General features: G+C 45.4%; 2 protein-coding genes across 2 annotated transcripts; both read left to right on the top strand.

The window, feature by feature from the left end:
• The first annotated feature begins 1509 nt into the window (after positions 1–1509).
• LOC142301096 (E3 ubiquitin/ISG15 ligase TRIM25-like) lies at positions 1510–3304 on the top strand. The gene has a single exon (XM_075342116.1). The coding sequence runs from the start codon at positions 1510–1512 to the stop codon at positions 3100–3102; it is 1593 nt and encodes a 530-aa protein (XP_075198231.1). The 3' UTR covers positions 3103–3304.
• A 10076-nt stretch (positions 3305–13380) lies between these two features.
• On the top strand, positions 13381–15096 carry LOC142301095 (uncharacterized). The gene is made up of 2 exons (XM_075342115.1): positions 13381–13615; positions 13733–15096. The coding sequence occupies exons 1-2, from the start codon at positions 13398–13400 to the stop codon at positions 15045–15047; spliced, it is 1533 nt and encodes a 510-aa protein (XP_075198230.1). The 5' UTR covers positions 13381–13397; the 3' UTR covers positions 15048–15096.
• The last annotated feature ends 979 nt before the right edge of the window (positions 15097–16075 follow it).

Raw genomic sequence — 16075 nt, 5'->3', positions numbered from 1 at the left:
CCCTCTTCACCTCATGCAGACTACAACTCAAAAATATCTCCCGGATCCGTGCTTTCCTTAACCAAGAATCAGCAAAAACATTACTGTGTGCCCTCATCATCTCCCGCTTCAACTACTGCAACCTCCTGCTCTCTGGCCTCCCTTCCAACACTCTTGCATGCCTCCAATCTATCATAAACTCTGCGGCCCGCTTAATCCACCTCTCCTCTCGCCGCTATTCCCCAACCTCGCCACTCTGCCAATCCCTTCACTGACAATGACATACAAAGCCATCCACAATCTGTCTCCTCCTTACATCTGTGACCTAGTCTCCCGGTACCCACCTGCACGCAACCTCAGATCCTCACAAGATCTCCTTCTCTACTCCTCTTATCTCCTCTTCCCACAATCGCGTACAAGGTTTCTCCCGTGCCTCCCCCATACTCTGAAATGCTCTACCACCGCATATCAGTCTCTCACCTACCATGGAAAGCTTCAAGAGGAACCTCAAGACCCATCTCTTCCAACAAGCCTATAACCTACAATAAACCTCAGTCCAGTACATCACTGAGTAACCAGCTCTGTCCTCACCTATTGTACCATCACCCATTCCCTGTAGACTGAGCCCTCGCGGGCAGGGTCCTCTCTCCTCCTATACCAGTCTGTTTTGTATTGTTAATGATTATTGTACGTATACCCTCTTTCACTTGGAAAGCGCCATGGAATAAATGGCGCTATAATTAATAACAATAATAATACAAGGTTATCCTGGAAAAACAGTTGCTTGCTTCTGCTCAGGCAATGTTCCCCCAACTCTGAGGACTAGTTTTTCCAGCAGGACAATGCGCCATGCCACACAGCTAGGTCAATTTGTGGATGAAGGACCACGACATCAAAACCCTGTCCTGGCCAGCCCAATCTCCAGACCCGAACTCCATTGAAAACCTCTAGAATGTAATCAAGAGGAAGATTGACAGTCACAAGTCATCAAACAAAGAGCTACTTACATTTCTGTGCCAGAAGTGGCATAAGGTCACCCAAAAGCGGTGTGAAGGACTGGTTGAAAGCATGCCAAAATGCATGAAAGCTGTGATTTAAAAATCATGGCTATTCCACAAAATATTAATTTCTGAACTCTTCTCTGTTAAAACATTATTAGTATTGTTGTTTCTAAATGATTATGAACGTGTGTTTTTTGCATTATTTGAGGTCTGAAAGCAATTAATTTTTTTTTTTTCTTATTTTGACTATTTCTCATTTTTACAAATAAATACAAAATGTTTTGCTTGCAAATTCAGAGACGTTGACAGTAGTTTATAGAATAAAAGAACAATTTACATTTTACTCAAAAATATAAAGCGAAAAATCTGAAAAACTGACAATTTGCAAATGAGGTCTTAATTTTTGCCAGAGCGCTAGATAGGTCACCCATCTCTGTCACCTCTATATCTCTAAGCTTGACCTTTGCTTTGAGTATCAGATAATTGTAGTATGGTTTTTTTTTTTTTCTTGTTTTTTTTTTTTTCAGCCATGGCGTCTGCTGATCTGATGGACGAGCTGCTCTGCACCATCTGTTTATCTATTTTTAAGGATCCTGTAATGCTGAGATGTGGACACAACTTCTGCCGGGTCTGTATTGATCGTGTGCTGGATACACAGGACAAGTCTGGAGTTTATTCCTGTCCTGACTGCAGAGAACAGTTTCAGGAGCGGCCGGCGCTGATGAGGAACTTATATCTTCATAATGTCGCAGAACGTTTCCTGATTACTCAGCAAGAACAAAAGGAGATCACTGGGATCTACTGCACTTACTGTGTGGACTCTCCTGTACCTGCTGTTAGATCCTGTCTACACTGTGAGGCTTCTCTGTGTGAGAAACATCTGAGGGCTCACAGCAAATCACCAGAACACGTCTTATCTGATCCCAGCACTTCTCTGGAGAAAAGGAAATGTTCTGTCCATAAGAAGATCCTGGAATATTACTGCACTGAGGACGCGGCTTGTATCTGTGTGTCCTGCAGTTTGATTGGGGAACATACTGGACATAAAATGAAGTCACTGGATGAGGCCTCAAGGACCAAGACTAAGAAACTGAGAAATGTTCTCCAGAAACTGATCATAAAGAAAGAGAAGACTGAGGAAAGAGTCCAGAGATTGGAGAAGCAGAGAAGGAAAACTCAAGAGAAAGCAGCTGGAGAAGCCGAGAGAGTCACTGCCCTGTGTACAGACATCAGGAGATGGGTGGATGACCTGGAGAAGAAGGTCCTGAGTGAGATCTCGAGGCAGGAAAAGGAAGAGTCACCGTCTGCTCTGATCCATCAGCTGGAAATAAAGAAGGACGAGCTGTCCAGGAAGATGAGGCACATTGAGGAGCTGTGTAACATGACTGATCCACTGACCGTCTTACAGGAACCAGACACCGGGGACTTGTGTGATCCTGAGGAGGAGGAAGGTGATGAGGACACAGGGGGACATGATAAACAGCTTCATGATGGAGATGACCTGGATGTGGCTGTGATCTCACATAAATTACACACATTATGTGAGGTAATAACAGGTATAAGGAGGGGGATCTATGTGGAGTGTCCTGCAGACATATTACTGGATGTAAACACAGCTGCTAATGATCTCCTTATATCAGACGACCTGAAAACTGCAACTTGGAGACAAAGCAACCAGAATCGTCCAGAAACAGCAGAGAGGTTTGAGGATTATCAGGTGACGAGCAGGAGGGGATTTACCTCAGGACGACATTACTGGGATGTGGACGGCAGTAGATCAGGGGAGTGGATGGTGGGGATGTGTTATCCCAGTATAGACAGAAGGGGGCAGTCACTGATTGGATATAACAACAAGTCCTGGATTTTGTGGCAATATAATAAGTGTTCACTGATACATGACAGTAAAGTTATCGTGTTACCTGACAATATGTCCAGTAATAGATTCAGAATCTGTCTGGATTATGGGGCCGGGCAGTTGTCCTTTTATGAGCTGTGTGACCCCATCAGACACTTACACACCTTCACTGCCGCCTTCTCCGAGCCCCTTCATGCTGTATTATGTGTATATAACAGTTCTATAAAGATATTAGGGAAAAGCAGCAGCAGGAAGAAACCATCATAATATAAGAAACTGGTGATAAAGAATATAATGGTGAAATGATGTGACTTTTGCTGATAATCTGATGCAATTATATCCTCCTGATCATATATCTATACGCTGCTTATAATTCCCTCTCAGTAACTAGAAGACTTTTTTATACCTTTTGTTCTCTTCTTCTACAATGGAATCTCTGATAAGATTTTCTTCACTTTTTTTCCAGAAATGAGGCGACTAGTAAAGGTCAGATCGGCTTTTCTTGATATAATCCTTTGAAATTGTTGTTTTGTTTTTTTTTGTTTTTTTTTTTTCTTATCTGTAAAATCTTAATAATTTGCTCAACAATTTGTAAGGAAACCTTTTAGTGATCGATAACTAGAAATTTGCCAATCTAATAGATGGATAATAAAGAACAGGTCACTTATATCTGACTGTTCATCTGATATAATTGTTACTGTCCTCCATTAATATCTGGGATTGTTGTGGAATATCTAATCTCATTCTTGGTCTCGGTCACACTGATTGTAGCTTCTTCCTTTGGATGATTTCTGATTTTATAAATTTTGTATTAAAAAAATCTTTCTTAATCTTGTCTATTAATTTAAAGTGAACAACAAGCAAAAAGACAATAAGAGGTTAAACTAAATTGGATAAGTGTAAACAGTAAAGCACAGTCAGCCATTTCTAGAATTACATATAACATAAGATTTTCCAAGATCATATTATAAATTACCTAATAGAAGTAAAAATACAGTGACATAACGAGCTTAAACTTCATAAGGGAAAGTGTTGTTTGATAAAACATAAAAAGGAGAGTATACTTTCCAAGTAAAGATGAAAGGGAAGGAGAAAACAGAAGAAAAAGAGAGGGAGAAAGAAAGTAGTGAGCAATAGAGGGGAGTGGAAGAGGAGTAAGAGTAGGTGTACCGCCCCGCGGGCTCGGCTGCGTCCGCCGAGCTGCTCGGATCCGTGCTCGTACGGTGGGTGGTGGCTCGAGCCTCTCACAGACCCGGGGGTCACGTCGCTCTGCAAGGGGATTGGCGCTACACGACCGGGGCCGTGGTGGTTTGGTTTGGGATGTAAGTTCGTGACTCCACCCACGGGTTGTGGTGAATAGATGGACACCACCGCTGCCGTTAACTAGGCCTCCCGGGGACTGTGTTGCGCAGCTTGGTGTTGACCCCTCCGTGGGTAGGGGAGCGATGGGCCCGGGGAAGGTGCTGAGGCGTGGGAGTGGGTGCGTGCTGATGCTGTGCGGCGTGGTGCGCGGCTCGAAGGCACTGGTGTACTCACTGACACAATACACTGGAGTCTCTGGTAAACCAAACTGGGTGATGGAACGGGGCCCGCAGCCGGCTGCAGCTTCTCCCAGAATAGGTTGGTGGTTTCTGCCTTTCTCCTGCACCTCTTTGTATGAATGTTTGACTCCTATGCCTAAGCAACGGTAGTCCGATCCCCGACTTGTACATGCCGTAGGAACCCATTTGCCCGCAGACGCTGGACCTTTGTGTCTCTATGCCTTGGTGGTGGCTTTACCCTGTATGGTTGGGCTGTTGTCTTCTAACGGGTCTTGTGTGGGATAGGTCCTAAAGTCCAGTCCTCAATCAGTTGATTTGACTTGGCCCTGTCTGTTCAGGGCTTTGTACTGGGTCTGAGTACCCCTCCTGGTGCTCCGGTTTCCAATTGGTTCCCCGGTTCGGTACCGGCGGGCCACCACCTGACCCCAGTCCCTACGGGTCCACCGGCTGTAATCCCAGCTCCTGCAGACGGCCACCACCGTCTGCCTCCTTGCCAAAGGTGACTGGGCTCCGACCCAGCCACCGGGTAGTCTGTTGGAAGGCCTGGACACAGGTCTGCCCTTGGACTTGACTTCCCTCTACTCTGCACTACAACTTGTCCGACTGTTTTCCTGCCTCCAGGCCTGTGAACTCCTCGGTGGGCGGAGCAAACAGCCTGGCTCCGCCCCCCCTGGTGTGGACATCAAACCTGGAGGGTGGTGACAAGGGTTTCTTGGTTGGCTGATGTCACCTGGTCGGGGAAGTGTGTGTGTGTGTGTGTGTGTGTGTGTGTGTGTGTGTCTGTCTACCTGGGATGACCTTACTAGTCCAGGCCGTCACATAGGCTCAGGGAGGAGCAGTAGCAATAGGAATCAGTGGATCCATGGATGTTCGGGTTCAGCCTCACTTAGTCCCAAGTTTAATCAAGTTACCTGGACTTTAATTGGACTCAAACCCGCACGCCATATAAATCAATGGAGACTTGCATGCTGTAAAATGGCCCTAGGGGGCTGCAAAGAGCAGGACAATTATACATGCTCTGTTTACCCAAAGATAACATGGCTGTCAGACTACTGCACTGGCTCAATGTTTAAACAAAATAACAAAATGAATATTCAATGCTTCCCCTGCTCACCCCCCATGCTGGCATCTGATTGGTTGCAGTCAGATTGCTGTAGTGTAAAATTAAAGGGAAGGTGGCGTTAAAATTTCATTTTTATTTTTTTTTTTGAAAAATGTAAAGTTTTAATGTTTTTTGTATAAATGTTTAATTGAGAAAAATATAAAAAAATAAAGATTTTTCCACTCTTAAACAGTAGGGGGGGGGGGGCAGTTGCTGAAATCCTACTGTAGAACTAGCTCACATTACAGCTGCAGTAGAAGTGGGTGGAATGTGCTCTCCTGTGTGTGGTGTCACACCTCTCCTCTCCCGATCTGGGTGTTTCCAAAAGGATAAGGGAAGATGAAGTTTAGGATTGCAGTGCGGAGCTATTTTGTTTGTGACTGCAAAGTGATCCTAATATGTCTAAAGTGTCACAAAAGCCAGCTGCATAGTGCTCCACTGTATCCCAATGCACCACTGACTGTATCCCAAGGACCCCATATACTGTGCTGCTGGCCGGGATTAGAGGTTCAGGTGACATGCAGCAATGAGGGCTGATCTGCAGCTTGAGCGACACTATAGATGTCACGCAGCGATCATTGCTTCCACCTGCATGCATTTTCCTCAGACCTGCGCCCACGGCAGCCTGTCCTGTCAGCGATCCCAGTATATAGCAACGGGGACTGTGGGGCGAGCGGCGCAGTGGGAGTGGGGGGGTGAGAGGCAGGGAGCAGCATGCCAGAATTAGTTACGGTGCAATCACTGCTGCCCAGCATCGGTACTCACCCCATCCATCCCGGCGACTAGTGATGTGTCGTTCGCGAACGAGCCGATTCTTTGAGCCGGCTCTTTGAAGTGAACGATATGAGCCGAATCATCAAAGTGAACGAGCCATAAAGAGCCGCTTTTTTTTTTTTTTTTTTTCTCTGCTTCAGGGGGAAGCAGGAGATAAGGAGAAGAGTAAAGTAAACACAAGCTCTGGGCAGGAGCTGACACTTAAAGCTATACACACATAGTGGTTCTTCCTTAGTTCAGTGGGCACAATTGAGTACCAGGGAATGATGTGCTAGGGTTAAGTTTTCTGACCTCGACTGGCACATATGGTAATGTGTAGGAGGAGAGGGCTCAGCTTGTTTGCTGATAACAATGATCATCTTCTCTAGGTATTAATTAGGGTTCAGGACCACTACAGTAAAGACCTGACCAGTTGCTGGGTAATAGCATTTTAGACCAAACATATGTAAAGAAGTGTATACAGCTTCAATCATTGTATAGAGTTAGTGTCCAGTGTGTGCACAGCACAGATGGCCGCTGACATGTTCATTTAACCCTGTAAGGTTTTCTTTCTGGCATAAAAAAGAGAAAATCATTGATCATAAGCCATGTCTCCATTCCTTCAATGTTTAGTGGAAGCTGCTGTGTGTGTGTGTGTCTGTGTGTGTGTGTCTGTGTGTGTGTGTGTCTGTGTGTGTGTGTGTGTGTGTGTGTGAGTGTCTATGCATGTGTGTGTGTGTGTGTGTGTGAGTGTCTATGCATGTGTGTGTGTGTGTCTGTGCGTGTGTCTGTGTATTTTTTTTTTGTGACCACAATTGATATTTTTTTACTAGTTTGGTGACTACATACAACATATTCATTAGCCTCTATATGCATGTGTCTGTGGCGTTGCGGTGTCACAATTCTCGCAGTTAAGACTTTTTTTCTATTTCTGTTAACAAATCCTGGCATTTTTAGATGTAAATAGATCTGACATCTGCACACATCTATAAAACACTTTTTTTTGTATCGCTTCCTAATTATCAGTGGCGTAACTAGAGTCTGGTGAGCCACAGTGTGAAATGTAGACCTGGGCACTCCCCCACCTGTCACACTCCGCGCGCACACATGTTGGTCAGATCATATGTATGGGCCCCGTGTATATATGTCCCTTATCCTGGTATATATGGTCTTCCCCTCCCACCACCATAGTCATCCAATTATTATAACGCATCCCCATATTCCTCCATATATCACAATGTACCCTCATAGTCATTTATATATTATAATGCATCCCATAGTCCCCATAGTCATCCAATTATAATAATGCACCCCCATTATCCTCCATATAGTATAATACTGCCTCACAGCCCTCCATATAGTATAATGCAGCCTCACAGCCTTCCACATAGCATAATGCAGCCTCACAACTCGCCATAGACTATAATGCACCCCCCTCCTCCCCCATAATCCTCTGGCGAGCATGTACTCATTAAAAAATAAATCTGTACTTACCTCTCCTGGTTTCCCCGCAGCCTAATGTGACTCACGATATCGCCACAGCGATGTCACTGCGGCGATATCGTGAGTGCATCGCCACGTGTGACCCGGCAAAATCGCCCCACAATTTATCGCTGGTCGCAGTCGCGAAGTTTTCGGTCCGGACCGAAAACCACGCAACTGCAATCTAGCGACATGGCTGCATGTGACACCTTCACACCAGCGACTTCAGGAGCTGCACTATAGCTCCTGGAGACACTGGTGTGATGCTATGGCATCACACAGCGACATTGCAGGAGAAGTCGCAGGTGAGATCGTCACATATGACATCTCACCCGTGACGTTGATGCGGTGGGCGGGGTCACACGGTCATCAGCGACGTTGCCCACCACATTGACATGTGTGACAGGGCCCTTACTTTAATTCAGAGATGGGAAACTTCAGGTCTTGAGTGCCACACACAGTGTAGATGATTCAATTATCAACTGTGCAATACTAAAGACCCCGTCAGACAGGGAGGTATCACTGGCGATGTTGCTGCAACTTAGTAGGCATGGTCAAGTTACAATGACATCGCCAGTGTGTCGCCTCGTGTGACAGGGCAATTTCCCGCTGCCACCGCTCATCTCCTGAATTCGGAGGTTGCCTAGCACTGCTGGGAAACCTGGCGATGAGGAGCAGGCGATCTGAACACATTGCCGCGTGTGACGCAGCAATAGTGCTCTGACACATGACAGGAGCCATACAAAGTATAGCTCCCTGCCTCGCCTGGACTACAGGCATGTTCAGAGGCGATCCTCCACCAGTGTGACGCAGCAATAGTGTTCTGACACATGACGGGAGCCATACAAAGTATAGCTCCCTGCCTCACCTGGACTACAGGCATGTTCAGAGGCGATCCTCCACCAGTGTGACAGTACCATAAGGAAATCCTGAACACATGACCTGCACCCTCCAGACCTGGAGGTCCTCACCTCTGCTTTAGTTGATCAATGTGTGATTGCTGTAGGGCCGCACCCGACACCTCGGATGATCAGCTGTTCTTAATGCTGGCCAGATTTGCTGTTATGAAGGTGCTCCATCTTGTATGTAGTGACAGCGGCTAGATACCGCACATCCGCCCTCCAGCCATCACACATTGATTACCTATAGTAAGGCCAGACCATCAATGTTAGTCAGGACAACCTCTATACATTTGTTTTATGTGCAATACTACCTCAATGACATTTATTGTCACTTAACTGTTAAAAAAGTTGGTATGTAACTAGTGTTGCATTGCCATATTGTGTTCCACTTGCTGGGATTTGTAGTGCTGTGCACCACCAGCAGAAGTTGGACCCATGCTATGTTAGCATTTAAACATTTCTGTTCCAGGTTGTGTTGAAAAGAACTGATTTTGCTATTCAGTATCCTATGCTTCCATATGTTGGTGTGCGTACAGTATGTGTGTACAATGTGTGTATGTATGTGTGTCCTTTGTGTTCAGTATGTACAGTATGTGTGTACAGTGTGTGTGTGTGTTGCACATATAGTGACAGGCAGCACAGTAATTGCAACTCGCCTTTAATTTCAGGAATTATAATCTTTTGTAGGAGCGACACATATCAGAGCACTGACTAATGTAGAAAGGACATGTACAAAAAACACCACATAAAAGAGGAGCGAGGGCCCTGTCCAGAAGAGCTGACAATCTGAGGAAACGGAAACAATAATGCTAAAAACTGTTTTTACTGCTTCACTAGATACATACAAGGCTGTAGAATGAGGTTCCCAATGTACAGGGGAGGTTCTGTATCATCACAAGGTGTAGCAGAGGGTTTTTTTTAAAAAAAAGAGCCGTTTTTTGAGCCGAAAGAGCCGATTCTTTTTGGTGAGCCGAGCCAAATGAGCCGGCTCATCAAAAAGAGCCGGACTGCCCATCACTACCGGCGACTGACATGGGGAAAGTGTAGCACACAGCATACACTGTGAGCTCCACAAAGATGGTAGAGATCTCCTCCCTTTTGCTGTGATCTGGACAGCCCAGGGGGAGTATCCAGATGACAGCAGATGCTGTCAGGGTCGGAGCACAACAACTGTCTCTTAGGCTAAGTTCACACATCCTGTGTTTTGCATCAGTCACAATCCGTAGCCTTGAGGAATTACGGAATCCTGCAAAATATTTTGCAGGAATCCTGTATTTCCCCATAGACTTCTATTAGTGACGGATTGCGACTGATGACCCTGCGTTGCATCCGCTGCGTCGCGGTCCGTCGTTTTTGACTGACCGCCGAGCGGGGAGCAACGCAGAATGTAACGTTTTTCGGGCCGTTGAAAACAACGCACCTTGCAGGAATCCGTCGCGATCCGCCAAGCTTGTAATGCATGTCTATGGTGCAGGATTCCGTCGTAATCAGTCTTACAACGGAATCCAGCGCAGGATTCCGTCATGCTCTACTGAGCATGCCCAGGAAGTTGCTAAATTTAGAAAGGTATATAAAGAAGCTGTTATCAACAATCAGACAATGCTACCTGACCAACAAACCAGCCAGAGCAGACCCAGAGCACATGCAGAGAAGACCTTCCAGAGACCAGCTAGATCCAAGGAGGAACAGCCAGAGACCAGCTAGATCCAAGGCGGAACAGCCATTGCCAGGGTGAGGTGTATTTCTGTGATCTGTTGTCCCCCTTTTTTTTGTATTTTTTTTTTTTTTTTTTTTATTTGTCATGGGGTTTTTTTTCATTTTATTACTTTATTAGAGTTTTATTTTGTATTTTTTTTTTTTTTATTTTGTATTTTTTTTTTTTTAGTATATTCCTTTTTTTTTTTTTGGTTAGAGGTTTTATTCCATTTTTATTTTTCTGTTCTATATTTTGTTACTTTTTTGTATGTTTAATTAGTATATTTATTTTGTATTTTTTTTGTGGTTCCATTTTTTATTTTTTTTTTCTTCGTTCTGTATTTATTTGTACTGTTAAATTTTTCAATAAAGAGTTTATGCTCTTTTTTTTTTTTTTTTTTTTTTTTTTTTTAGAAAAATCGAAAAAAAGTAAAAAAAAAAATTAAAAATAAAAATATTCCCAATCTGGTCATTTTGCCTATTTTTGCGCCTGTTTAGTGTTTTTATATGGTTTAAAATTTTGGTTATCATCGATTTTTTTTGGGGTTGTATTTTGCAATGGTCACACAAAAACATTAATGTACTTTGTTGTATAGGGATCTATGTTTAACGGTTACACGTGTGTGTGTGTGTGTGTGTGTGTGTGTGTGTGTGTGAAATTTTAATGTTGTTTTTTATTAGGTTTTAAAAATAGAATTGCAGAGGGAGTTAAAGTTTCGGAAAAAAAATTGTGCTATGAGGGTATAGATTTCTTTAGTTTATGGGATTATTTTACCTTGGTGGATTGGGTTATTAATGGTATTATTGTGGGTGGGGATATTCATGTATTATCATATATATATAGATATAGATATATATATATATATAGATATAGATATATATATATATATATATATATATATATATATATATATATATATATATATATATATATATATATATATATATATATATATATATATATATATATAGAGATATATTAAAAAGCATCTGTTTGCAGGCCACTGTACCGGTGATTAGCGGCAACTTTGTTTTACTAACGTGTTGTTTTTTGTCTCTCCACAGCTTTTTGCTCGGTGGTTGACATCCACCAACTAAAGTGGTCTTGAGTGTTCTGTGACGTGTCCTTTAGTACCACAACAGTTGCCAACACATGTAAGTATGTATGTTTGCAGGCCACTGTACCGGTGATTAGCGGCAACTTTGTTTTACTAACGTGTTGTATTTCATTTTTATAGCTCTTATATCATGTCTTCTTCTGGGAGCCCCCCTTCAAGGCAACAGCGATTGGAGGTAATTATTATTAACCGATTGACTTTGTGATCTGAGATGAAATATAACAAAAATTTTACAAACTTGCATACAGGAAGAGCAGGCGGAAGATGAATCACAGGGGAGCCCAGAAGAAGGCGAACGGGGTGGCGAGATGTCTGGTGAAGGCTCGCAACATGTAAGAATGTGGCGCCCCTGACCTGGTCAGGCACCACTGAGTGCTGCACCCATGCTGGGAACAGCACAATACAGGTAATCCAGAAGGCTGACTGGGGTGTGGAACACAGGCGCATAGTGATCAGGTCTCACACATGTACCCATGAGAGGACCCCTGGGGATCCCAGGAGGGGGCAAAGCCTATACCTCCACTGGAATAGTGGCAGGGGGTTAAAAGCCTCCATCTCCTCTCAAGGGGTGTGGTGGAGAGTCTGGTTGCTAGGTGGCGTAGGCAAGAACAGGAGAGGAGGAGCAGTGAGTCAGTTAGAGCAGAGAACTCCAGAGGGCTCAGTGAGGAGCAGACCTGTGGGGCTGTTGCTGTCTAACAGCGCCCGCGCAGTGGCTACAGACGGGGGAGAACGGTCAACTAGGAGTGCTGCCTGAAAGCCAGCTTCAGCTAGAGAGTGCACGGAGTGGGAAGTAAGGAGACTTCTAGAGAGCACCAGGCCCAACCGGGCGGCAGATCCCGAAGCGAGGATAGATTCACCTTTCCCTGCTAAACCTGCCGGTGTGGGGCTCTTACAGCCCACACCACAACAACCAAAAGCCGCAGCCACGTAACCGCAAGTAGGGCCCATAGGTCACAGGAGGCAAGAGGCTGGAGTGGCCTGGCCCGGGGAACAAGCACACGGCAAAACAAGAAGGGGAGAGAGGCTTGGAGCATCTTCCCTGGGTGACCCCCATAGGGACTCAAAGTCGGGGTTACCCCAAACCACCAAGGGCTAAGGAAGGCGAGTTTGCAGTCACCCTCATACAGTCAGCCGGAAGGATACCTGGTTCCCACCTGGTTCATCCCAGTTACGCCCGGGTTACTCACCCTGCCACCTGAAGTGAGTAAAAACCCTGAAAGACACTCTGCCTGTGTGTGGTCATTCTGCGACTTGTGGTACTACAGCTTTACAAAGGGCCCTGGGGCTTGCCTCACTCTCAGGAGGCTACTACACCCGACTGCACCCACCATCAGCCCCAGGCGTCCTCTAACCTGCAGTGGCGGTCCCCTCTGACCGCAAATACTGAGAGTGGCGTCACGATCAAAAACCGAAGATTTCCTACCTGTGACCAGATCCAGCTACGTGGAGTCCCTGAAGGTATGCACCGACACAACACCTGTGGGGCTTCACAAGTATATTTCATATAACTTATATCACAAACATTACAACACAAAATAAAAATGTTGTTGGTTCTAATGTTTTAATTCTATTTTTAGGTGCAAGGTGGTGCCCGTCCTAGAGTCCCTCCCAGCGATGCCCGGGGTCGTGTGCGCGGCGGTGGTCGACAGCGTGTGAGTGTGTTTTCATTTATTCTGAAAGGATGTATCACATTAATGGTTTTAATGTTCAATATGTTTCTGATTACACAGGGTTCACAGCGGCGGCCGGACGGGGAATCAGATGTGGAGGAAGCGGGATTCGATGTCGACCTCCTCATCGACCTCGTCCATGAAAGGCAGCCGTTGTGGTCCATGCAAGACCACCGCCATGCTGATGCAGTTGTCACCCGACGACTCTGGGACCAAATCGCTGGAATCATGCTAGATGGATGGGATAGATTCGACACAAGGGCCCAAAACAATGCACGTAAGTATAGATAATTCATTGAATGTACTTGTCGGCTTTACACTGTAATTCTCTGAATCTTTTGTATTATCTATTTTCAGGTACAAGGCTGATCACCCGGTGGCGGTCCCTACGCGATCGTTTCAGGAGGGAGTTAAATGTGGAAATGCAGGCTCCAAGTGGTTCGGGGAAACGCAAGGGCTCCAAGTACAAGTATGCCGAAGCCCTTGCGTTCCTGCGATCGTCTATGATTTCTAGAAGGTAATTGCACCGACTTTGAGTTGATTTGTAAATTATTTATGCTTTTTTTTTTGGAGAACAGAATGCTTATTAAAATTTGAAAGTAATTTAAATTTTGTTTTTTGTTTAATCCCACAGAACATTCTGTAGCACGACGGAGCCTGCAGCAGTCCAGCCCCCTCCTGAAACGATGACAGAAGAGACCGTCACTGGTGCCCCCTCCAACAGTCCCTGTGATCCATCCCTCCCTTCCACCTCTACCTCTGATTCCTCCCTCCCTTCCACCTCTACCGCTGATCCCTCCCTCCCTTCCACCTCTACTTCTTTCCCTTCCACCTCTACTTCTTCTACATCTTTACCTTCCATACCATCTTTCCCAACAGCTTACTGGCAGACCTCAGTGCATGCAGCTGCTGCTCAGCAGCGAGTAGGTGTTCCCTTAACCAACCCCTTGGACGCTTCTGACACGCGAACAACTTTTGGTTCGGTGCGACAGCGCCCAAGGGGACTGGATAGGGGCAGCCCCGAAATCTTAGCTCTAAACGCATCCATCCATAGCTTAATGAAGGTGTTATCAGAGCAAATAATTGCTGGCTTCCAACTGATAAGCCATAGCTTACATGAGTTGTCCAGCAAGATGGATCTGATGCGTTCAGAGTTAAGACCCACACAACACTATTTCCAATCCATAGTCGGACAGCTGGAAAACCTAACCTCTGAGCAGCAACTGTATGTGATGCAGGCCTGCCAGGATGCTCTTTGCAGAGTACGTTACCTTTCTTCTCTTAATTTACCCACTACTCTACCACCTCACCCTCCAGCCTATACTGTTCCTCCTCAGCCTCCAGCACCTACTCTACCACCAGCCCCTACTGTACCACCTCAAACAGCCCCTCTGACAACACCTCACCCAGCCTCCACTACTCAACCACCTCAGCCAGCAGCCCCTACTCACCAAACTTCTGCACAGTTTCAGCCCTCTGGACATTACCCATCATCTGTCCAGTACCATTCTGCAATGCAAAACCCTACATCAATGCCTGCATATCATCAACACTCTATACAAAGTTATGTTCCTTCTCCATCCCCACTTTCTAGCCAACAAATGTCAGCCCCAACTCCATCCCCATCCTCAATGTCCGCTCCACCAACAACACATTTCACAAACCGTCATTCTGTGTCTGTGCCCCTCTTACCACAAAATCCACCATATCCCAGCCCTCAGCCTTCTCCCATCCCTCAGCCTTCTCCCAGCCCTCATCAATATTCTGTCTCTCCAAACCCTTTTCTTCCCAACAATTCTCTTACCTTTGCCACACCTTCCCATTCTGTATTACCCTCTGCCCAACCTTCCCCTTCCCTCTCCTCTTTACATACCCCATCTGTTGAAGGGGGCAGCCCTGCGAGCCTCACCAGTGTTATCTCCACCCCACGAACTTACGAGAATTTATAACATATTTTTCAGAATTGTTAACTTTCAAATAAAACATGCATAAAATTTACTCTTGTGTCTTTGATTATATAACGTCACACAGTTTCCAAATACATTTTTATTTAAATTTTAGAAGTGATTTACAACATCAAGTGTCCAAAAAAAGAATACATTACAAACACAGTTTGTCGAAAAAAATTTGCAATATTCCTCAATCTTAAGCCAGCTTTACACCTTACAATTACGTATGCGATCTCGTATGCGATGTGACACGCCCAGGTCGCATATGCGATTGAATGAGATTGCATGTAGGTCGTTCATTTGCTGTCACACGAGCGTTAGTAGTCTATGTTAAATTGATAAATTTTGTGTGCGATCCTTTAGATCGTGTGTTCTGTGACGTATGCATTGGGCACCTTTTTTTTTTCTTTATTTATTGACTTGCCAAGCGTGTGTAATGTGTAGGGATGCGTTTTTACTATGTCATCTGCCATTCAGCTCTGCTACATGGCCGCTGACAGCAGACACAGACAGCCATGTAGCAGAGCTGAATGGCTGCTGACCGCAGACACAGAAAGAGCCGCACTGATCGCGCTTCTCACCTCAGTTGCTGCGTGGAGGTGAGAGGAGCAGCGGTGAGTAGCGCGATCAGCTGAGCTGTCACTGAGGTTACCCGCGGCCACCGCTGCATCCACCGCTGGATCCAGTGACAGCGGGTAACCTCAGTGACAGCAGCTGATCGCGCGGCTGTGTTCATTAGCTGTGTGAAGCTGACCGGAGCGGCTGTGTCTTCTGCAGCTCCGGTCACCTCCATGCAGCAGCGCTGGAAGCGACGCTGGAGCATCCTGGATTACGCCGGACATGGAGGGCTTTTTGGGGCTGATTAAAGTGGTGAACCAGGGTATATGTTTGTGTTTTTTATTAAAGGATTTTTTCGGGCGGGCGTGTGTGTGTTTATTTACTGTAATTTACAGATTAATCATGGATGGTGTCTCATAGACGCCTGACATGATTAATCTAGGACTTATTGGCAGCTATGGGCTGCCAAT

The sequence above is a fragment of the Anomaloglossus baeobatrachus genome, chromosome 4 (assembly GCF_048569485.1).
Source record: "Anomaloglossus baeobatrachus isolate aAnoBae1 chromosome 4, aAnoBae1.hap1, whole genome shotgun sequence".
In the NCBI taxonomy this organism is placed as follows: Eukaryota; Metazoa; Chordata; class Amphibia; order Anura; family Aromobatidae; genus Anomaloglossus; species Anomaloglossus baeobatrachus.
This window is presented reverse-complemented; position numbering and strand designations above follow the sequence as displayed.

What these genes read in the sequence shown, in the direction of transcription:
- LOC142301096 (XM_075342116.1), top strand. Translation starts at nt 1,510, where the DNA reads ATGGCGTCTGCTGATCTGATGGACGAGCTGCTCTGCACCATCTGTTTA.
- LOC142301095 (XM_075342115.1), top strand. Translation starts at nt 13,398, where the DNA reads ATGTACTTGTCGGCTTTACACTGTAATTCTCTGAATCTTTTGTATTAT. An exon ending in TCGTCTATGATTTCTAGAAG is followed by an intron (nt 13,616 to 13,732) that starts GTAATTGCACCG and finishes TTAATCCCACAG; the next exon opens with AACATTCTGTAGCACGACGG.